Below are 22,903 nucleotides of genomic sequence, written 5' to 3'. Positions count from 1 at the left end.
TGGTTCAGCCTTTGACTTGCCTTTGTCATGGTTTCTGCCTTTCCCTGAGAGCCCCTGAAAGGCCCAGAATGAAGGGAGGAAGTGAGGTCAAGAGTCTGGCCATCTTTGCTGAAAAATGCTTCTGGGGTCTCAGGTATGATGCTGTCACCCAAAGAACCCTTAACAAAACACCAGACTATATTCCAGTCACCATGGTACCTGATTCTTGCACACACCCATTCTGTTTTGGAAATGGAGTTCAAAGAGCAGTTTCCAGTGACCATCTCACAGTGACCCTCCTCCATCAGGATGAGACCATGGAGATAGCCCAAATGGGACCTAAGGTCAAGATTTTTATGGTCCCACCATGGGTTTTCACAGGCAGCCTTTTTCTCGATACGAGGCCAGATCCAACTGTACCATTTTCCTCTGCTTAGGCAGGCTGAACGCTCTTACAGCAAAGCACCCAAGCCTGCCTCAGAAATCTGCATGAGCTAGTCTTGAGGCACCAGGCCTGTGTGTGAACTCTGTCTCGAGTCACAATCAATGTCATTGTTGCCTAGTGACAAGTCCCTGTGGCTTGACAGAGAAGGACAAGGAGGAGACCTCCATGGCTGTGGTTTCTCACCTGTCTTCTCTTTGGGATCCACAGGATAGGCCCATAATCCTAGGAGAGGGCAGATGTGAACCAACATGAAGAAACGTCAAGCAGAGCCCCCTGAATAAACTGCCAAATCCCTAAGGATCAAAAAGCAACTGCATGATGTGTAGATGTTGGAAGGGTGAGTCTTTTTGAAATTTGCCTTACTGTGATTTTAGGTACAGCCCATCTCTTTTCCTTGGGGTTGCTGTCTCTCAGATAGGGCTTCCTACATAACCCTACAGCCTCAGGAGTGGCCAGGGTGTGTGTTTTTGTGGGAGTGTTGCAAATGTTGGATGTCTACCTGTGTGTGTGGTATCATTTGTGTGTGTGTGGGTGTATGTGTGTGCCGGTAAGGGGACTCTGCTTAAAGGAATGTGGCTAATGTACTTCAGCACTTCTCTTTTTTTTTTTGAGTTTACTAACATTTTGGTGGCCTGTCTATATGGCTCTGTGTTCTTTATTTTTCTGTGAATCATGAATCTGAAGTGAATTCGGAGGTGGGCCAAGACCTGCCAGTGACCAAGGTACCTCCCCTTGCAATAGAAACTACTCTTCTAGAAAGAAGAGGAGAACACCATATCAAAAAAACAGACATTTCCAAATGTTTCATTTTGCTGTGGCCAACACAGGGAGAGACACCAGCAGTCTGGCCCACAGGGCCTCTATATTTACCTCAATTGTGTTCCCAGCTGAGTAGGTGCTTCATGTTGTGAGAGGGCACTCCTCCCTCATCTTGGGATTTCATCCTTGGACATAGAGTGTCAGCAGAAATAAGGTCAGATACAGGTGAGGATACAATCTGGTGAGAAGTGGAAGGGGTCCTGCAACTTCACCTGCAAAAAGATAAAGACAGATGACACAGAAGGTGCTTCCAACTTTATGCCCAACTTTCCTTAATTGCACAAGCAGTACACACCATGGCCCAGCATTCAGGTGGGAGTACTCTGATGTGCAAGGAACATTTGGAATGCAAATTGAGAATATCCTGGCAAACTCCTGATTTGATGGCTTTCATACCTGGAGCCAAATGGGTGTGGAATGGATTGATGCTGCGTCGGATGTGGCCTCCACATTTGCCTCTTCTTTTCCAGACTTCCATGTTCTTTGTTGGCATAGGGTTTCCTGGGTCTGGCTCAATGATTTCCACACTAAACATTTCCTGGTTCACAGAGAATGATCCTTAGTGGAATCCATTGCGTGAGTGTTTTCTTCTAAATAATGTCACATTTTAATGACTAGGCAGTTTTGATACCTTTAAAACCATAAATTCCCATTACAGCCACCAACAAGGGAACTCTTGTTCTCCACTTCTGTCGGAGGCCTGCATGATTCCTGTAGAAGGAGAAGCAGGCAGCCATGTGTGGGTTTTTGCTGGTAATCTAGGCTCTGTTTCATTAAATCTGCATGGCTGTCTCATTGTGGAGGGGCTCATTCATTGAGCTGTTGCTGGATGGGACTGCCTCTTGCCACAGATTGTATAGCTCCTTGGGGTTTCAGAGAGCAAAAGGGACTTTGAGTAGGCTCACTGTGCTCCATGTTTTGGTCCATGATCTCATTTTGGTGGCTGAGTCTTCCGACAGGAATCATTGAACATTGCTTGGACTCCAGCATAAGGCAGCTCGTTCTCTCAGGTGAGTCTTGTTTTTACTTTGCCTTCATGGAAAATCCACAGTGCCCCTTAACAGCATTGCTAGGCACAATTTTCAGGCTTGCTATCACCACAGACAGCCTCTGAGACACTGTCTCAACCTCATCTGCACCAATGAGAGGCCAGCCCAAGGTGTGAGAGAACTGCTCCACCTTAGACTTGCTTCTTTCGTGGCTCCTGCCTTTTCCAGAGAGCCTCTGAGAGGCCCAGGATGAAGGGAGGCCTTGAGATCAAGCTCAGAAATCTTTCACTGATGCCTGCCTCTGGGCTTTCAGGTATAATTCTGTCACCCGAAGAACCCTCAACAACACAAAAAAATATATTCCAATCTCCATGAGACCTGATTCTTGCACACAACCTCTTTCAGTAATGGAGTCAGAAGAGTTTCCAGTGGCCACCTCACAGTCTTGAAACACCTCCTCCTCCAGTGGGACCTGACCATGGAGACATCACAAAGAGACCCTGAATTTGAGACTTTTAGGGTCTCACAGTGGGTTTTCCTAGGCATCCTTTTTCCTGATACAAGGCCGGCTCTGCCCGTAGCATTTTCCTCTGCTTAGTCAGGCCGACAGCTCTGATAGCGGGGTGCCAGAACCTGCTTCACAAATGCGCATGAGCTAGACTCAGGGCACCATGGCTGATTTTGAGTTCTGGCAAGTGTCACAATGAATGTCACTGTTGCCAAGAGACAAATCCTTGCAGCTTGTGGAGAAAGAGACCTTTGTGGAGGTGCGCTGGTGGACTCTCACCTATCTTCTCTGTGGGATCCATGGAATAATCCCATGATCCTAGGAGATGGAAAATGTGAGTGAGCCTGGAGAAATGTCAAGCAGAGCCCCAGGAATAAACTGCAAAATCCCTATGGATCCAAAATCATCTGCAGGATTCCTTAGACCTGCCTAGATGTTTTAGGGGTGAGTCTTTAGGAAACTTGCCCCCCTGATATTTTTAGGTAGAGCCCAACTCTGTTCCCTGGGGTTGCTCTCTCCAAGGTGGGGCTTCCTGCAGAAACACACAGCCTCCTTTTTACCTCCACTCCCACTTCTATTTGGCCACACTTCATCTCTCTACCACAGCCTCAGAGTAAGGCTCAAAAACTTGATAGGAGAAGTAAAGGAAGAAGAGAATGGAAATAGAAAAGAATAGAGGGAAGGAGAGGGGAGAGAAAGTTCTTCCTGAGAAATGCATGAGTTTTTTATCTACCAAATCATAGAAATTATTTTCCTTTTGACCTACAAAGGCATTACATATTTGATACATGATTCAATTTCCATAGTATCCCTATAGATTATTCTATGATATAGATCATATAACATGATTATTATAGTTATCTTAAATGCATATTCTAATACTAGATATGTACAACAGATTGATCAAAATCTCATGGCAAAAGATGAATTGGACTAACATTAAGACATACCCCTAACTCAAAGACATTTCTTTTCTGCCACACAGTAACTCACATTTGTAATAGCGTTATTTTAAATTAAGTGTATTTTAAGTTAAAGATATTATGATATTTGGGAACAGCATAGTAGTTGGTGAGTAATGGGTTGTAGGTGCTGGTGTACTGGACTGTATTACATTGCGATTAGCAGTTTCTCCCTTCCCTTGGCTATCAACAAACCTATCACAATATTAGCAATAGTTATTTCACATTACTGTACATCTATTTATTTCCTTGAAAATTAAGGGATCCCTTTTGGTCTCATGAATTAAATGTGCACTTAACCACAGCTATTTTATAGCTACCACCTATTGCCATAGCTAGTGTGAATAACACACGTAAAACATAAAGGGGGACATAATTATTTGCTGACATCCTCTAAAGTCTAATTCAAAGACAACAACACATAAGATCTTAGTTATGCTTCTAATCTCATCTATACTTCCTTACCCCTTCTATAGACAGGTTATCTTCACCATTTTTATCCCTCTCTATTTATATATTAATAAGCATTCCTTCAACTCAGTTTTCTGAGGAACTCTAAAACAATTTTAAAAATATAAGCTCTTTCCTGAACCTCAAACTTGAATTTTCTATTTAAGCTATTGGTTTGGTATCTCTCTAAGATTATAAGTCTATGAAGATAAGCCCCCTCCAATTTAGAGAAAGGTGCTTTATCTCCAAATTTTTCATTATTTATTTTCAAATCATTGCATTTTTTGTTCCCTATGTACTTCAATGACTTATAAGTAGCTAAAATCATAGATATATAAATGTTGCAATGGGGGAGAAAGCTGGAATCACTCCCAGTATTTTGATTAAAGAAACTTAATCTAGGACATATAGAAACTATGAACAGAAAGATAAAAGAGGAACACTTCTTTTCAAGAAAAACACATAAACACAAAAGAGGTAGAAGTTTGTCTTTGCTAGTCATACTTAACAATGCTGACTTGGCTAGCACAAATAGGAGGGATTCAAAACTTAAAAAAATGGTCTATAGATGGCAATTCTATTCAAATTAGCACAATTAGCTTATTTTTCTCCTCAGCTTCAGCAGATCAGATTTCTCTGCGATATGCCATGCCTTGACAGGCTGGGATCATCAGCTGAGGCAGTCAGGTCTGCAGTGGCTCCACAGTTAGCAGCTCTTGGGTTGTCACAGCTGCCCACTGTGTCAGGAACATGTAAGATTTTGCCGGCCTCTTCCCATACTCTGTAATTCATTATCCCATAATTACATTGCTGAAGGTTTCTCTGTAAAACTTCACTTCTATAATGCATGACCATCTCACTTATACAGACAATATTTTTGTTTTAGACTAAAAAGAAATTGTCTTACTGTGTTTGGCTTATTAGTACCTCTGTTAGTTAATTCCTCTGCAATCCCATTGTCTGTGGAGTCTTTGTTCATAGATTGCTAATTTCTCTGAAGATGAGCTAGGGACCTTGTGTATCATGACTAAAGAAATATGCTGGAAAGCCTGATGTAGGTTCAAAGTTCAGGTTTTCTAATGCATGTTCTGTAATAAATCTTTGCCTATGTACACAGGAATCCTGAAGACACTGCTGTGATTCTAGGCCTGAGGCACCCTGGGGCACCACTGAGGGTTGTGAAGGTGTCTACCATTCTATTGCATGAGAGGTTCTGGTTGGTGAGTGGGGCAACAAGAAATGGCCTGGCATTGCTACTCCTCCAAGATGTCTAGACTCCCATTTGGCTCTTTGCACCCTTGGGATATATGAAGAACCTGAATAGTTCAGAATGCTCACTTTCTGGGCCACAGATTATTATACCAGGTCAGTGGTTAGATTTCCTATTAGGGTAGCAGTTCTAAAATATGAGGTTCATATTTTTAATATTATGGTTCAAGGAATAAGTATAATCACAATTGTATACATTGCTAATTATATTTAATCCACATAAGAGACCCACTGGGAGATTTGTTTTTGCTTTATAACATGATGGTTCTGATTATAACTTCATAGGATTTTAGATCTGAAAACAATTATATGAGGATCTTTCTCTGTACAGTCAATTTTGTAAACTAAAGTAGAAATGATTTGCTTTCCAACTATTTGCTAACTTCAAAACAAAGGAGAAGAAGTTTTTTGTTTTGTTTTGTTTTGTTTTTACCTGTCTATGAAAATTAAGCTGAATTTGACTAGGAATTTGGAATTTCATAAGTAAAACTTTGTTATTTTTGAAGAGTGGCACTTAAAAAGTGATTAAAGAGTCATGATGCTGTCCACAGTGGCTCACTCCTGTAATTCCCACACTTTGGGAGCTTGATCTAGGAGAACTCTTTGGGCCAAGGCGTTTGATACCCACTTGGGCAATATAACAATACTTCATCACTAAACAACAACAGCAAATAGCCTGGTGTGGTGTTGCACACATGTAGTCCCAGCTGTGTTGGAGGCTGAGACAGGAAGATAGCTTGAGCCCAGGAGGTTGAGGCTGCAGTATGTGAAGATGGTGACAATGCACTCCAGCCTGGGGACCAAGCAAGAACTTATCTCAAAAAGGGGGGGCTGGTGTGGTGGCTCATGACTGTAATCCCAGCACTTTGGGAGGCTGAGACCGGTGAATCACCTGAAGTCAGGAGTTTGAGACCTGTCTGACCAACATGGGTAAACCCACCTCTACTAAAAATACAAAATCAGCCAGGAGTGGTGTTGTGTGCCTGTAGTCCCAGCTACTCAGGAGGCTGAGGCAGGAGATTTGCTTGAACCCAAGAGGCAGAGGTTGCAGTGAGCTGAGATCAGCCCACTACATTCCAGACTGAGTGACAGAGTGAAACTCCATCTCAAAACAAACAAACAAAAAAGTCACTAGAAAGAGACTGAAATAGATAAAAGTGAGATGTAAGGTGTTAATGGTGATAAAATAAACCATTTATAATAAACTTTTTATAAGTTATACATCCAAGTTTAAAGTAATAGCAAGACTGTGATAAGACAAATCATGGTTTTATCTCAATACTTAGTGTTTAAATGTAGCATATGTTCTTTAGGATAGTTATAATCCATTTTTCTTTCTAGGAGAGACTGATGAGAATGCAGAAATGTTAAAGATGCAATTGATGGAAGCTTCCAGCTATGCCCACCTGTACCCTGGCATAGGCAATTCCATTGTTTGCTTCATTACTTAGGCCAAAGACTCTAATGCAAATGTGGTACACAGTCATATTTTTTTCTACGTACACATTAGAGACTATAACTTTATCCCTATATAAAAGGGTATACAGCATATGATAAATTTAATGATAAATTAAATGATAAATTTAAATGATAAATGATAAATGATAAGTTTAAGTGGATCACTGATAGGTAGGAAAACATTTTATTTTATTATTTTATTTTATTTTTTATTTCATTTTATTATTATTATACTTCAAGTTTTAGGTTACATGTGCACAATGTGCAGGTTTGTTACATATGTATACATGTGCCATGTTGGTGTGCTGCACCCATTAACTCGTCATTTAGCATTAGGTATATCTCCCAATGCTATCCCTACCCCCTACCCCCACCCCATGTGTGATGTTCCCCTTCCTGTGTCCATGTGTTCTCATTGTTCACTTCCCACCTGTGAGTGAGAACATGCAGTGGTAGTTTGCTGAGAATGATGGATTCCAGCTTCATCCATGTCCATACAAAGGGCATGAACTCATCATTTTTTATGGATGCATAGTATTCCATGCTGTATGTGTGCCACATTTTCTTAATCCGGTCTATCATTGTTGGACATTTGGGTTGGTTCCAAGTCTTTGATATTGTGAATAGTGCCGCAATAAACATACATGTGCATGTGTCTTTATAGCAGCATGATTTATAATCCTTTGGGTATATACCCAGTAATGGGAAGGCTGAGTCAAATGGTATTTCTAGTTCTAGATCCCTGAGGAATCACCAGACTGACTTCCACAATGGTTGAACTAGTTTACAGTCCCACCAACAGTGTAAAAGTGTTCCTATTTCTCCACATCCTCTCCAGCACCTGTTGTTTCCTGACTTTTCAATGATTGCCATTCTAACTGGTGTGAGATGGTATCTCATTGTGGTTTTGATTTTGCATTTCTCTGATGGCCAGTGATGATGAGCATTTTTTCATATGTCTGTTAGCTGCATAAATGTCTTGTTTCGAGACGTGTCTGTTCGTATCTTTTGCCCACTTTTTGATCGGGTTGTTTTATTTCTTATAAATTTGTTTGAGTTCATTGTAGATTCTGGATATTAGCCCTTTGTCAGATGAATAGATTGCAAAAATTTTCTCCCATTCGGTACGTTGCCTGTTCACTCTGATGGTAGTTTCTTTTGCTGTGCAGAAGCTCTTTAGTTTAATCAGATCCCACTTGTCAATTTTGGCTTTGTTGCCATTGCTTTTGGTGTTTTAGACATGAAGTCCTTGCACATGCCTATGTCCCAAATGGTATTGCCTAGGTTTTCTTCTAGGGTTTTTATGGTTTTAGGTCTAACATGTAAGTCTTTAATCCATCTTAAATTAATTTTTGTATAAGGTGTAAGGAAGAGATCCAGTTTCAGCTTTCTACAGATAGCTAGCCAGTTTCCCAGCACCATTTATTATATAGGGAATCCTTTCCCCATTTCTTGTTTTTGTCAGGTTTGTCAAATATCAGATAGTTGTAGATATGAGGCATTATTTCTGATGGCTCTGTTCTGTTCCATTGGTCTATATCTCTGTTCTGGTACCAGTACCATGCGTTTTGGTTACTGTAGCCTTGTAGAATAGTTTGAAATCAGGTAGCATGATGCCTCCAGCTTTGTTCTTTTGGCTTAGGATTGACTTGGCAATGTGGGCTCTTTTTTCATTCCACATGAATTTTAAAGTAGTTTTTTCCAATTCTGTGAAGAAAGTCATTGGTAGCTTGATGGGGATGGCATTGAATCTATAAATTACCATGGGCAGTATGGCCATTTTCACGATATTGATTCTTCCTATTCATGAACATGGAATGTTCTTCCATTGGTTTGTATCCTCTTTTATTTCATTGAGTAGTGGTTTGTAGTTCTCCCTGAAGTGGTCCTTCACATCCCTTGTAAGTTGGATTCCTAGGTATTTTATTCTCTTTGAAGCAATTGTGAATGGGAGTTCACTCATGATTTGGCTTTCTGTTTGTCTGTTATTGGTGTATAAGAATGCTTGTGATTTTTTCACATTGATTTTGTACCCTGAGAGATTGCTGAAGTCGCTTATCAGCTTAAGGAGATTTTGGGCTGAGAAGATGGGGTTTTCTAGCTACACAATCATGCCATCTGCAAACAGGGACAATTTGACTTCTTCTTTTCTTAATTGAATACCCTTTATTTCCTTCTCCCACCTGATTGCCCTGGCCAGAACTTCCAACACTACATTGAATAGGAGTGGTGAGAGAGGGCATCCCTGTCTTGTGGCAGTTTTCAAAAGGAATGCTTCCAGTTTTTTTCCATCCAGTATGATATTGGTTGTGGGTTTGTCATAGATAGCTCTTATTATTTTGAGATATATCCCATCAATACCTAATTTATTGACAGTTTTTAGCATGAAGCGTTGTTGAATTTTGTCAAAGGCCTTTTCTGCATCTATTGAGATAATCATGTGGTTTTTGCCTTTGGTTCTGTTTATATGTTGGATTACATTTATTGATTTTCATATGTTGAACCAGCCTTGCATCCCAGGGATGAAGCCCACTTGATCATGGTGGATAAGCTTTTTGATGTGCTGCTGGATTCTGTTTGCCAGTATTTTATTGAGGATTTTTGCATCAATGTTCATCAAGGATATTGGTCTAAAATTATCTTTTTTCGTTGTGTTTCTGCCAGGCTTTGGTATCAGGATGTTGCTGGCCTCATAAAATGAGTTACGGAGGATTCCCTCTTTTTCTATTGATTGGAATAGTTTCAGAAGAAATGGTACCAACTCCTCCTTGTACTTCTGGTAGAATTCGGCTGTGAATCCATCTGGTCCTGGACTTTTTTTGGTTGGTAAGTTATTAATTATTGCCTCAATTTTGGAGCCTGTTATTGGTCTATTCAAAGATTCAACTTCTTCCTGGTTTAGTCTTGGGAGGGTGTACATGTTGAGGAATTTATCCATTTCTTCTAGATTTTCTAGTTTATTTGCATAGGGGTGTTTATAGTATTATCCGATGGTAGTTTGTATTTCTGTGGGATCAGTGGTGCTATCCCCTTTATCATTTTTTATTGCGTCTATTTGATTCTTCTCTCTTTTCTTCTTTATTAGACTTGCTAGCAGTCTATCAATTTTGTTGATCTTTTCAAAACCAGCTCCTGGATTCATTGATTTTTGAATGGTTTTTTGTGTCTTATTTCCTTCAGCTCTGCTCTGATCTTAGTTATCTCTTGCCTTCTGCTAGCTTTTGAATGTGTTTGCTCTTGCTTCTCTAGTTCTTTTAATTGTGATGTTAGGGTGTCAATTTTATATCTCTCTTGCTTTCTCTTGTGGGCATTTAGTGCTATAAGTTTCCCTCTACACGTTGCTTTGAATGTGTCCCAGAGATTCTTGTATGTTGTGTCTTTGTTCTCGTTGGTTTCAAAGAACATCTTTATTTCTGCCTTCATTTCTTTATGTACCCAGTAGTCATTCAGGAGCAGGTTGTTCAGTTTCCATGTAGTTGAGCAGTTTTGAGTGAGTTTCTTAATCCTGAGTTCTAGTTTGATTGCACTGTGGTCTGAGAGACAGTTTGTTATAATTTCTGTTCTTTTACATTTCCTGAGGAGTGCTTTACATCTTTAATTGTAGAAAAAAAAAGCCCTGAAAAAATTTTGTTGTTAATCTCTGAGTTTTCTTACACAGGTTATTAATCTCTAGCCTTACTAAATAGCTAGTATGCTGCTCTTGAAACAAATTAGACATTTTTTATAATTCCCATATTCTAATAATAGTAGCTTTAATCTCAGAGTTTAAAACAAGTCCAATCTTTTTCTATTTCCCCAATTAAAATAACTTTTTTAAGGTTTAAACTTTAGTGATTTTTGTAGTAATATTTTTGAATGTATTTGATTACAACAATTTACTTATGTACATATCTGATGTCTCACTTTCTTCTGAATACATCTTTTATTATCCACTTATTAGATCTGAGTTTAAGAAGTTGGAACAGAGATTTAAATCTAAATTCTACATTTGAATTTACAGGAGTCAGTGAGTCCAGGAAGTATCATTATGTGCAGACCAATATCTGGCAATGGCAGTTGGAGACAAATAGGCTTCACCAGTCTCAAAGCCCTAGCTACTACAAGGAGTTGACACTTCTCCTGGATCTCATCTACTTCAGCAAAAGAAGGCCACCCACTAAACCAGGCCCTTGTGCTTTGGGTGAAAACTCCTATGTCCTCTAGTCTCCTTAAACAGCCAAGCACACTGCCACTTTCTTCAATAATAATTACTGCAGCTCTGAGACTTTGGTAGCCTAGTGACTATAATTAGTGATTCTACAGTCTGGTCACAGTATGGTAAAACACCAGAGCAACAAAAACAAAATATTGACTTAAGCCTTCTAAAATCTCTGTAAGTATACCTTCAATATATATGTTTTTGCTACATAACAATTGCTTTCTATTTCCTGAACTAATGCTTAGCCTTGGATTGTTTTCAGTCTTGACATTGATTCAAAATTGAATATTTAACATGAAGGTGAATACAGAATTTCATGTGTCAGCAAATAAAATTTTCAAAATGATGCAAAATACAAATGTGAAATTGTATTTGTTAACTTTACTATTCTTTCAAATTATATTTTAACATTTACCCACTCACACAATTTTTTATAACTATCTGCATGTTCTCTTTGGGTGGGAGAAAAATAGTATTAGAGTTCTTAATAATTTATAAAAGACAGAATGACAATATTATACAAGGTTTAATCTATTCACAATATTGTATTTACTGAATTGAAAACATTATTTTTAAAATCATACTAAAGTATTAAGTAAATACAATATATGATTTCAATAACTCTAAAATACGTGTACATGAAGAAAATAGAACAAGGATTAAAATACATAAACAAACAAATGAGGCCAGGCATGGTGTCCCACACCTGGAAACCCAGCATTTTGGGAGGCCAGTGTGGTCAGATCACTTGAGGTCAGGAGTTGGAGACCAGCCAGCAAATATGGTGAAACCCAGTCTTGACTAAAAATACAAAAATTAGCTGGACATGGTGGCATGCACCTGTAATCCCAGCTCCTCAGAAGGCTGAGGTAGGGGAATCGCTTGAAGCTGGGAGGCAGAGGTTGCAGTGAGCCAAGATCGTGCCACTTCACTCCAGCCTGGGTGACATAGCGAGACTCCACCTCAAAAGAAACAAACAAATAAACAAACACCTGAAAAACTAATGAATAAAAAAAACCTGTACTAGAAAAAGTGCTCACAGGAAACTCACATATCTAACAGAAAACAAAATTCCTTTAAAACAAAAGTTCCAGAAGGGGCAAATAAGAAAACAAATTTAACATCTCGTATATAAAGTACAAATAGTAAACTGAAAAGAACCACAGGGGAAAAAAATCAAATTTACAACCAAGTTCTCTAAAAGAAGCAGAAAATCCCTCAAAAACTTCCTAGTGTCCATGTCTCTGTATTGCAAAAATGATCATAAAAATTTCCAGGAGTAGAACAATAAAAATGTATCTTAAAACTTGATAAACACTTCAAGTCTCACATAAAAATTGTAATGGAAAATGAATCAGTCTGAAGTTTTTTCACACAATTATGAACAAATTATATTTCTTCATACTTAAATTTGTTTTTTCAATATTCTAAGAAATTAACTTTTATATTAACAGTAGGTGATGTTAACAAAGCAGGTCTTTATCAAGATAACTGACACTGGATGTCCATACCATTACTCAGGTGGGTCTTAATTCCCAGCCAGGTTCCCTTCCTGGACACAAACTGAAGGCCCCCATCCATTTTTAATCTCTTCACATTTACTCCCCTGGAGGAAACTCTAAAATACAAGTACATGGAGAAAGTAGAACATTTCCTCACACTGGAGCCATGGGTGGTCCTCCAGATTCCCTGTGCAGTGGCCTGTCTTATCTGGGAAGGAAGGGCAGTGGGAGTCAGAATGACAGAGGGGAGAATGCATGTCAGGGGAGCATGGGCTCCTTGAAACACAACATGATGGGCCTGGGAGAACCATTCAGAAAGGATGTAGACCTAGAAGGGCCTGAGGTGGACATCTGCACAGAGAGGGAGGGGGACCTGGTTGAGCTCAAACTGAGCCCCAGATGGTAGCAGGCCTCAAGGCAGGGGAGGGAGATGGTGAGTGATGATGAGACAGCTATCCCTTAAGCCTTGTTTCTCACCCACTGACTTTAGCCACATATGCATCGTAGGTAGTTTAGGGTTCCCCAATCCTTAAATGTGGGTGTTACAGTTCCCTTATGGGCCGTTCTGCCCCAACCCATGGATGGCCTGGGATTGCTCACTGCAGTCTCCTCCATGATCCCTGGGTTCTCCATGTAGGGCAGAGATCCAGGACTCAAAGGCCTAGGCTCCTTGCCTGGCCTCCTCTCTGTTCCCTCTCTAATGCTGTCCCTCCCCTCCCTGAGGTAGAACTGCAAGGGATTGAGCCATAGGCCCTGGCTGATGATCTGGGGGAAAGTAGAAGGGGGTCCACTACAGGTCAGGTCAGGGTTCAAAGCCAATTCCCCAAAGGCCAAGGAATGACCAGCGAGTTCCTTTCCCATGATGCCCCACGGCGGACCCCACCTCAGCAATCCTGCCAAAACCCAGGCAGTCATGTTCAGCCAACCAACTGAACAAGCTCAGGTAGGAGGTGTTCTGCCTGCAGCTGGAGGCTTGACCTTCATGATCCCAGAACCAGTGGACTGCAGTGGAATGAGACACCCTGTACCCTGGAGAGAGAGGAGTCAGGAAGGTTCAAGCCAGGCTGACCCTCTCACACACCAGCTCCCCTACCATGCTGGTAGGCATTCCTTACCGAGGATGCCAACACAATACTTCTTGAGGATCACTTCATTGTGGAAGTAAAGGTTGTGATGAAAGTAAATCTTCCTGCGGCCAGTAACCTGGATGGCTGAGTTCCTCCAACTGCCTGACCAAGAAGGAGAAAGAGGGACCATTTCATCTAGCTGGGCTGAGATGGCCTGCTAGCTGGAGTGAAGCATGAGTTTCCCCTTCCCAGCTCTGTCACTGAGACACCGCCAGGCCCCAGGGGGGCCTCAAACTGACTCAGACACTGGACTCCTCCCACAGCCCCCAGCTCCCCAGCCTGACCATCATGCAGCACAGCAGGACTTCATCATGGTTTCTGACCCAGGCGGACATCTGGGTGTGCCAAACAATCTACCTCTGGTCAAGGAGCCTCTAGATGATTGGGTGGGCAAGCCTCATGAAACCCTGCAATTTGCAAGAGCACAGAGAAGATGGAGCAGGGCTATCTCCCAGACATTTGGCCTGTCACCCTCCCTTGTTAATCCTCTGCCTCTGTCTGGCGAGGAAACCACCTCACAACTATGGTGGTTTTTGGGGTGGGTGGAGCCAGGCCAAGACAGCCTGCGCTGACCCCGGACAGGAGACAGAATAAGTGGGCAGGTGGTTGCGCTTATGGTCAGGGAGGCGGGGTGGTGTGAGGCGGCTTCTTCCTCAGGGTTCATGAGCTGCAGGAGGCCCTGGTATGCTGGGTGCTGGACATGCTCTGCTGATGTCCGGGTGTGTGGTGTCCTCTTATCCTGGTCTTCCTGAGAGGTGGGCTTGTCCACTTGAGGGAAGCCATGTAGGTAGAAGGGGCTGCAGAGTTGTGCCTCGTGTTCCCCATGGGGCTCGCGTGGTTGCAAAGGATGTTACATATGCTCAGGGCCTACACTGCTTTGGGTGCAGCGCTGTCAGGGGGAAGATAGCGTATCTGGGGAGCTGGTGCCTGCCTTGTGGAGGTCAGCAGCCCCATGCACCGCGAACCCGAGTCTTCAACACCTTGTGTTTCTGGGGTGAAACTGTTGGAAACAGGCACTAAGAGCGGGGATGGTTCAATGGTTGGCACGGGCGTGCAGATTCCCCTTCCTCCAGAGCATTTCCCAAGGAAACGTACCCTTTAACTTTGCTCTGTGCCCTGCCCGTCCTCTCCAGCAGAGTCTCCAGCCTGAACACTGTGCCCTTGTGGTGCTCCCACAGACCCGGGCCTATGTAGTCCAGCCCATCCTTGTCACCCCTAGGCTCTGGGGGCCGCTCCTCAGGTGGCCTGTTCCCCAAAAGGCCCATGGGCGGTGACCTGCTGAGAACCTAGTCCCACACCTACGTGGACCCAGGTTTCCTGAGGAGCCCCAATGGGCCCACAGATTGCCGCACTCGCCGTGGGGCTCAAGTCCCCTGTAGGGTCAACTACACACAGGAGCTCGGGAGCCAGAGGGCGAGCCAACCTGGGTTGGTGCCTGGGCTTGCAGAGCCCCACCAGCAGGCACCGGAGCCGCAGCTGTGCGTGTGGGAGCCTCTGGGTCGGCAAGTCAGTGCACAACAGCATGCACGCAGGCCGTCGATGGCCAGCCCTGGAGGCTGGCCTCCGGTGTGCCCAGGGCATCGGACAAGAGGCCCTTTGGAATGCTCCTTGGAATACAGCTTCCTCAGGGAGGAAGCATGTTACGCGGAGCCTGTATTTGCTTAGGCCTGCGAGAGTGCGAGCCGGGGTTCTGGCCTCTGGAGCAGACGAATTCCACCTCAGCATAATCAGGTGACTTTCCTCCCACGCCCCGCCCGACCCCCTTTCCCCAGGTCAGCCCCCGCCGCCCTCACCCCAGCAGCCAGAGTGAGTTCTCCCCTGGATCTGCAATATTCCGTACCATCTACCCGGCCTGCCTAATGAAGTGAGATGTTTCATGTGTTCCCTGTGGGTCAATGGCTTGCCACACTCAGGATGTCAGGGCACAGGGTTTCCACGCCCATAATTCCAAAGGCCACGCAGCCTGCCTGTGCCTGGACGCAGAGCTACCTGGCACAAGCTCTGAGGGCTTCTCAGAGGAGGCTTACCCCAGGAGGCTGGGACTGCAGGCCAACCTGGGTTGGTGCAGCCCAGGGAGATGCTCACATCCTTGCACTGATTGGCCGTGTATGGACGCCTGCGGTCTTGGCGCGGCTCCCGGCGCCCTTTGAGTGCAGTCCATTAGGAGGCGCCTGGAAGCCCGGGGCTGGCGCCCTGAAGGACCGCCGACCCACAAGCTCTAGTAAGGGCAGCGGCAGGGTCCCTGTGGCGTGGGTCGGACAGCATAGGTGGTGGTCTGTGGGAGTCTGAAGAAGGACACTGTCTTCAGGATGGAGGCTGTACAGGAGGGGGCTCCCGTGGCGCAGAGCGAGGACGCAGCCTTGGCGGAGGAGGCGGTGCTGGTGTTGGATGACATAATCGCGGAGGTGCAGGTGGTGGCCCAGGAGGAGGCCGACGTGAAGCGGCTGGAGGAAGACCAGCGGGCACAGCCTGGCCCTGGGCCCATGACTCCAGAGTCGACACTGGAGGAACTGCTGGCCATTCAGGTGGAGCTAGAGCCGGTTGATGCCCGAGTCATACAGGCCTTTTCTCAGCAGAGGGGAAAGACAGAGCGGAGGCGCAAGCCCCACCTGGACCGCAGAGGCTCATTCATTCAGAGCATCCCTGGCTTCTTGGCCAGTGTTGTAACCTTTTCAGCGTTTCCTCTGCCTTTCTAGTTGAGAGGTGCTCTTGGGGAAGTGTAAGTAACTTACGGGCAGCTCGGCATCGATGCGACTATTTGGGGAAAAACGGTGAGTTGCCACGGACAAGTGTGGCTGTAGAAAGCCCGAGAAGACGCGGGTACTATTTTCCTGCATGCGACAGAGAAACCCTTCGTGAGGCCAAGCAACAGACGTTTGGGGCATCTTTTTGAAGAGCAGAAGCGAGTTCTCACCAGAACAGGTTTTTCTGTGAATCAAGCTACTGCTAAGGGAGTGTGATTGCTCCCCCTTGCCAGTCCGATCTGGGACTGGGAGTCTTCGGGTATAAGCAGATTCTGCCACTCCTCAGACACAAGCAACTCTCTGCAAATCGTCCCTCCCCGTGTCAGTGCAGTCAGCCTCAGAAGTATACACCATCCGTGAACCCAAGAGTCCTTAATTCAGGGGGAAGAGAGAGGAGAAAAGGAGGTCATATATGGAAGCAGATCTGAGAAATCCCCCACCCCAGGCTCTGGGTGCTCTTAGGCTTTCTTCCCTGTTGCTTCTAGCTTTTTCTTCCATTGCATCTAAAGGCTCTTTGACCTGAATCAGTTTGCAAACCACCCCCAGATGTCAGCCCTGATTACTGACCAAGAAGAAGACATGCTGAGCTACATGATCAACTTGGAGGTGAGGCCGGGAAGACTGAGGCTAGAGGGTTTAGTGGGGGAGGGTAAGCGAAATAATTTATTCCTGTAAGCAACAGTGGGCACCTCACCCGAAAACGTATTTAAGTTTTCTCCACCTTGTCCTGACAGCTGAAAGAAGCCAAGCATTCCGTTCATCTCTGCAAGATCATGTTGTTCTTTCGGAGTAAGCCCTACTTCCAGAATAAAGTGATTACCAAGGAATATCTCATGAACCTCACAGGTGACAGGTGGCTCCCAGGATGGGTAGTGGAAGGAAGATGGTGGGTGGATCATTGCTAACGTGATCCAGCCTGCTTCCCACAAAATCCTATCTCTGTAGAATACAGGGCTTCTCATTCCACTCCAATTCAGTGGTATGTGGATTATGATGTTGAGGCCTATCACTGCAGACACCACAACAGCAGCCTTAACTTCTTCAACTGGTTTTCTGACCACAACTTCGCAGGATCTAATAGGATTGCTGAGGTGGGTCCTCACTGGGAAACATCAGGAATGACCCTGGTATGTTCTCAGCTGCATGGGTCACCAGTCTGAACCCTGATGAGGCCTTTCCTGATTGATTCCTCTGATAGATCCTATGTAAGGGCCTGTGGTGCAGTCCCCTGCAATACTACGTGAGGTTGAAGCCACCTCAAGAGCGAACAGAGATTTCAGGTGAGCTGCTCAGTTAGAAGTGGAGCTGTTTGACGCCCACTATGAGGGGTTTGACACACCTCCCTATTCAGGCAGCCTGGATGATCATTTCATACATGTAGAAATTCCTTGAGAAGGAGACATAGAGTGACAGAATCTGGGAGATTCAGGGCATTGGGTGAAAAGGGCACATTAGAGACCGCACTGCAAAGCAGGTTATAGCTGTGGAGTCTTAAGCCCAGGGAAGCATAGTGTGTGTCCAAACTCACAGAGAAGTGAAGCTGAATCATTAACTTCAATTTGTCATGCTTGATTCCATGGCCGTCAACCCCATGAGGTAGGCAGTCATCCTACCAACCCCTTAAGATTGGGCTTCCTGAAAGTGCCTCCTTGTCACCTTTGCCACAGACCACAAAAGACAGTTTACATTGATGGATTTGCTTAAGCTATTGTGCCATCAGATTTCTGTGTGCTTTTAGTATGCAATGCATATTGTTAGCTGACTCCGATCACAGAGAATACTGGGAATAGGGCAGGTATTGCAATAACAGTTTGTAACACATGGTAGGAAGAGGTTTAAGAGATCACAAATGGGGAAGGGGTAGTCTTTTCTCAGCAGGCCTTAAAATTAAAACATTTTAAAGTATGGCCCTGAGGAAATGCATTTTGATATGCATTTGTGTTTCTCTAGGGGACTCCCAGATTTTGAGCTCAATATGATGGAGCATCAGACTTCACCTAAAACAGCAGAACTGCTAAAAAGTTACTACAGTATGCAGGATGTCAGTACTCAGCATGGTCTTATGCACACGAACTAAAGGATAAAAGATCCAGTCACAAAAAACGTGGACAAGAAGAGGGGATAAAATTGGATTGTATGGAATGAAAAATAAATACTATTAAGAATGTGTGATTCTTTGTGTGTGTGTGTGTGTGTCTGTGTGTCTGTGTGTGTGGGTATGTTTATCCCTTGGATTCAGTTGTCATAATGAATTGATCAATCCATGTGGTGTATTCTCTTCATGGAAATGACCAGTCTGTGTCAGAGCTAGGCCTCCAAAGTTGTAGAGTGAATGGGTGTGGAATGTTTGGGGATTCTTCCTGCAGGACAGAGTTGGGGAGGCAAAAGAAAGAAAGTTTAGTTGGAGGCTCACTTCATCCTATGGAAACAGAGATAGTTCAACAAAAGGGGTTAATGGGCACTAAGATATCCAGGGGCCAGTTTGCTTGGATAAGACACCTCTAAAATCCTTCATTTTGGGTATCATCAGACACATTAAGATAGCACAAGATGATGGAAATCTGAAAGTTCACTTTTGTGTTGAATTCACATGTTCTCCTTTTAAAGGGGAATGCATAATCCTTTTCTGGGACAATCAGAGTCTCAGGACAAGGGGTCCCATGACCATGAGAAGAAACGGGCTTGTAAGGTGTATGGAGGGACTGTGGGAAAGGTTACAGAGGTATGTGGGATGGCATTCAGGATACCTTTTTTTTTCTTTTTTTTTTTTTGAGACAGAGTCTCACTCTGTCACCCTGGCTGGATGCAAATTTCAGCTCACTGCAAGCACCACCTCCGGGGTTCACGCCGTTCTCCTGCCTCAGCCTCCTGAGTAGCTGGAACTACAGGCACCCACCACCACGCCTGGCTATTTTTTAATATTTTTGGCAGAGACAGGATTTCACCCTGTTAGCCAGTATTGTCTGGATCTCCTGACCCTGTGCTCTGCCTACCTCGGCCTCCCAAAGTGCTGGGATTACAGGCATGAGCCACTGCACCCAGCTGCCTTTTTTTTTTTCTGGCATAGTTGACTAAAGGAAAACACAAACATGCAGAAGTCAGAGGAAAGAGGGTGGATTTGTGGAATATAAGATTGCCAGAGGATCCACGCATGGACATTCCGTCACTTGATGACCCAGAATATGGACACTGTTATTGATGTTTACATCTTTAGTTGGGCTAAGCTTTTCTCCAAGATTCTTATTAGGTGAGGAGCCAATAATGTGTGCAGCTAACAGCATTACCAGCGCATTTGGAGCTCATGCAAATCCTAGTGAGGCTCTATTCTCCCCAGTGATTGGCACTACAGATTGTTTCTGGAGCCCAGGGCCCTTTTATTTTCTGTGGCCTTTTCAGCATACTTTGCATAAGGTTAAGAGTTTAAAGAGTGGGAATGGGGCAGCAGATTGGTGTGTGCACTCAGGGCAACTCAGATTGGGAAATGCTTGGGGACTTGCCTTTAATAAGGTCTTCTGAAAAGGTCTTGCTGCAAATTTAATGCATAAGAAAAAGTTGAGGAAAGGATCTTGCAATGATTTTTCTAGGAGGTAAATAGATAAGGAAAATATGGTAAGTAGATGCCAGGGCTAGTTTTGGAGCTAGACTGTTTTAAAGTGGTAGTAGGGGAAGAGCTTTTCCCAAGGCAGGCAGCAAATCAGGAATTGTCTACAATGGATGGGCATGCTGTGGGCTGGTGACTCCGCCATATTGGCCACCCCAACGAGTGAACATGGCTGACTGGGCTTCTTCCTCGAATCCTGAATGCAGTTCAGTCTAGTGATTTCACATGAGCTCCATTGTTTAGGTATTATCAGAGATCGTGCCGAATTATACAGTCTGTCTAATGCTTCTTCCACTGACTATCCATACACATGAGCCACAGACTCTAAGGTCACTGACAAATTTGCATTCGGCCTCAGCAACTCTGAAACACCTCTGTTATTTCTAGTGTCAGGGTCTTGGTGTTTTCTCATGTTTAAACTGCCAAGTGTGTGTCTGTATTTGTGTATATTTATTTCTCTATGTGGTTTTGTACTTTTCTCTGACCACCTATGTTTCTGTCTGTCCCTATGTTTCCACACTGCCTGTTTTAATTTGTACACACCTATCTCTACAACTGTGCTAGACTTTGTACCTCTGTCTTTGAACATCTGTCACTGTCTCTCCCTTCTTTTGTTTCTTTCCTTCCATTACACCCCTCCTTTCTTCCTTCCCTTCCTTTCCCTCACCCCTCTGTCCATCTGCATCATCTATCTTCCTATCCTTTATCTGAATTTAGTTTGTAATTCTGAATCTGTTGGCAGTGGCATCATATTATTGTTTTCATATCTGAGTGAAATTCCTCTTATAAAGAATCTCAGCTGAAGGAGATGAGTTCTTTTTGTGAGACATAATGAACCATTTATTTCAGGCCTATCTAGAAATGACAGTGTTAAAAAAAATAACTGGGCATTACAGCAAAGCCAAAAGTCACATGGATCCCACTCATCCCACTCAGTATGTCCAAAAGGTGGAAAAGTGGAAAAGCAGGTTATGCCTGTGGTCTCCAAAGCAGAGTGAGAACTTTCAAGAGATTGTGTCAGATTATTCTCCAGGAGGCAGCTATATTTCATAGGTATGTGTTGTGTAAACACAAGTGCAATGATGAAACAAAGAAAATGTACTTCTCCCTATGTTTTTCTTTTGCATTATCATTTTAACAAACATCACGTATATAGAATTTCTTCGTGACATGTCATAAACTATTGTTTAATGAACTCATATCTGAGTTATTCATTGTGTCAAACAATGTCAAGGAATCATGTTTCATTATGACCTGCTACAGATAGGTGATGTGAAATAACAAAATGAGAACGTACAGAAAGGGCAGATCATGGTCTGAGAACCTCACTAAGAGGTTCAGGTGAGCTGAATGCATGTCAAGGATTCAGAAAAAGATCCTTGTTATTATGGGCTTTGACACCAAAGGAAGTACTCTTTGTACATTCATGTCTTTTAACTCATTTGGGGAGTTTGGTTAATTATTTACAGTGTTCTCTCTGCCCTTTCTCATTGTTTTCTTCATCTGGGGCTGTTACTATGCAAAAGCTGGTTTCTTTCATCAGATCTCATAGGCTCTAATGCTGTTTCATTTATTTTTATTCTCCTCACACTACATAGTTTTAATTTACCTAATTTGACTCTTTTTTGTTGGTTTGTTTTCTGAGAACGGGTCTTACTCTGTCTCCTAGGTTGGAGAGCAGCACCACGATCTCAGCCCACTGCAGCCTGGACACCCCACACCCATGTGATCCTCTCAACTCAGACTCTCACATAGTTGGCACTACAGGTGCATACCACCCCTCCCAGCTACGTATTAATTAACTAACTAACTACTTTTTAGCCATGTTCCCATGTTGCCCAAGGTTGGTCTGGAACTCCTGAGTGCAGGCAGTCCTGCCACCTCACCTCTCAAAGTGCTGGGATTACAGGTGTGACCCAAGGCCCTGGCATGGCTTTTTGAGTTTTATGCTTTTTTCTTCTGCCTCCTCATGTCTTCTTTTGAAACACGCAGTGAAGGTTTCAATTCATAGACTATAGTCTCCAAGCCTGTAATTTCTATCTTTCAATTGATCATCTACATTGGGATTTATTTTTATTTTTATGTATATGTTTTATCTTACCAAACGACATTGCATTCTTTCATGTGTCATGAAAAATACATTGACACAGGTAGAAAGGAATAGCACTTCTTTATAATAAAATACTTTATTGACATTTATTCTCTTAAGCCATTTACAATTTTATGTTTATTTTTTAAATTGTCATATGAAATGATACATATTTATAATTTACCAGGTGACATTCAAAAGTCATATACATTATGCATTAGATACATCCAGCTAATCAACACATGCATGACCTCACCCACTTGTCATTTTTGTGGTGATAAAACTCGACATGCACTATCTTAGAATTTTGTAGAGAAAGTATGTGTTATCGCTAGTTACAGTCAGCCTGCTGTAGAAAAGGTTTTTAACCTATTCCTCCTTTCTAACCAGAAATATGTATTATTGATCCAACATCTCAGTGCATCCTCTTCACTAAACACCACCCCAACCAGTGGAGTCACTACCGCTGTGAGGTCTGCTTTTTAGATTTCAAGTAAGAATGAGGTCATGTGTTACTTGCCTTTCTGATACATGGCTTATGTGACTTAACAAAATGGCATGCACACATTCAGCAGATTCAGACGTACTGTCACAACTGGCAGGAATTCCTTCGTTGTTATTGCAGCACATTTTTTCATTGTGCATATGTGCCCCATTTTTTTAATCCACTCATCAACTGAGGGACACTCAGGTTGCCTCCGTATTTTGGCTATAGCGAAAATGTAGAGTGCAGCAATAATTACATGGGTGCACGCACCACTTC

The 22,903-nt window shown here is 43.3% G+C and overlaps 1 protein-coding gene and 1 long non-coding RNA gene across 2 annotated transcripts; both read left to right on the top strand.

Annotated features, from left to right (window-relative positions):
• Positions 1–2,986: 2,986 nt before the first annotated feature.
• On the top strand, positions 2,987–11,426 carry LOC129053383 (uncharacterized). The gene is made up of 4 exons (XR_008518268.1): positions 2,987–3,184; positions 5,270–5,517; positions 9,544–9,705; positions 10,880–11,426. It is a non-coding gene; the product is annotated as an uncharacterized LOC129053383 (long non-coding RNA).
• A 4,475-nt stretch (positions 11,427–15,901) lies between these two features.
• Positions 15,902–17,694, top strand: LOC129053463 (testis-specific Y-encoded protein 8-like). The gene is made up of 5 exons (XM_054545507.1): positions 15,902–16,369; positions 16,979–17,056; positions 17,185–17,296; positions 17,396–17,541; positions 17,638–17,694. The coding sequence occupies exons 1-5, from the start codon at positions 16,016–16,018 to the stop codon at positions 17,692–17,694; spliced, it is 747 nt and encodes a 248-aa protein (XP_054401482.1). The 5' UTR covers positions 15,902–16,015.
• The last annotated feature ends 5,209 nt before the right edge of the window (positions 17,695–22,903 follow it).

The sequence above is a fragment of the Pongo abelii genome, chromosome Y (assembly GCF_028885655.2).
Source record: "Pongo abelii isolate AG06213 chromosome Y, NHGRI_mPonAbe1-v2.0_pri, whole genome shotgun sequence".
NCBI classification, from domain to species: Eukaryota; Metazoa; Chordata; class Mammalia; order Primates; family Hominidae; genus Pongo; species Pongo abelii.
Note: the sequence above shows the minus strand (reverse complement) of the source record. Positions and strands in the feature narration are given on the sequence as shown.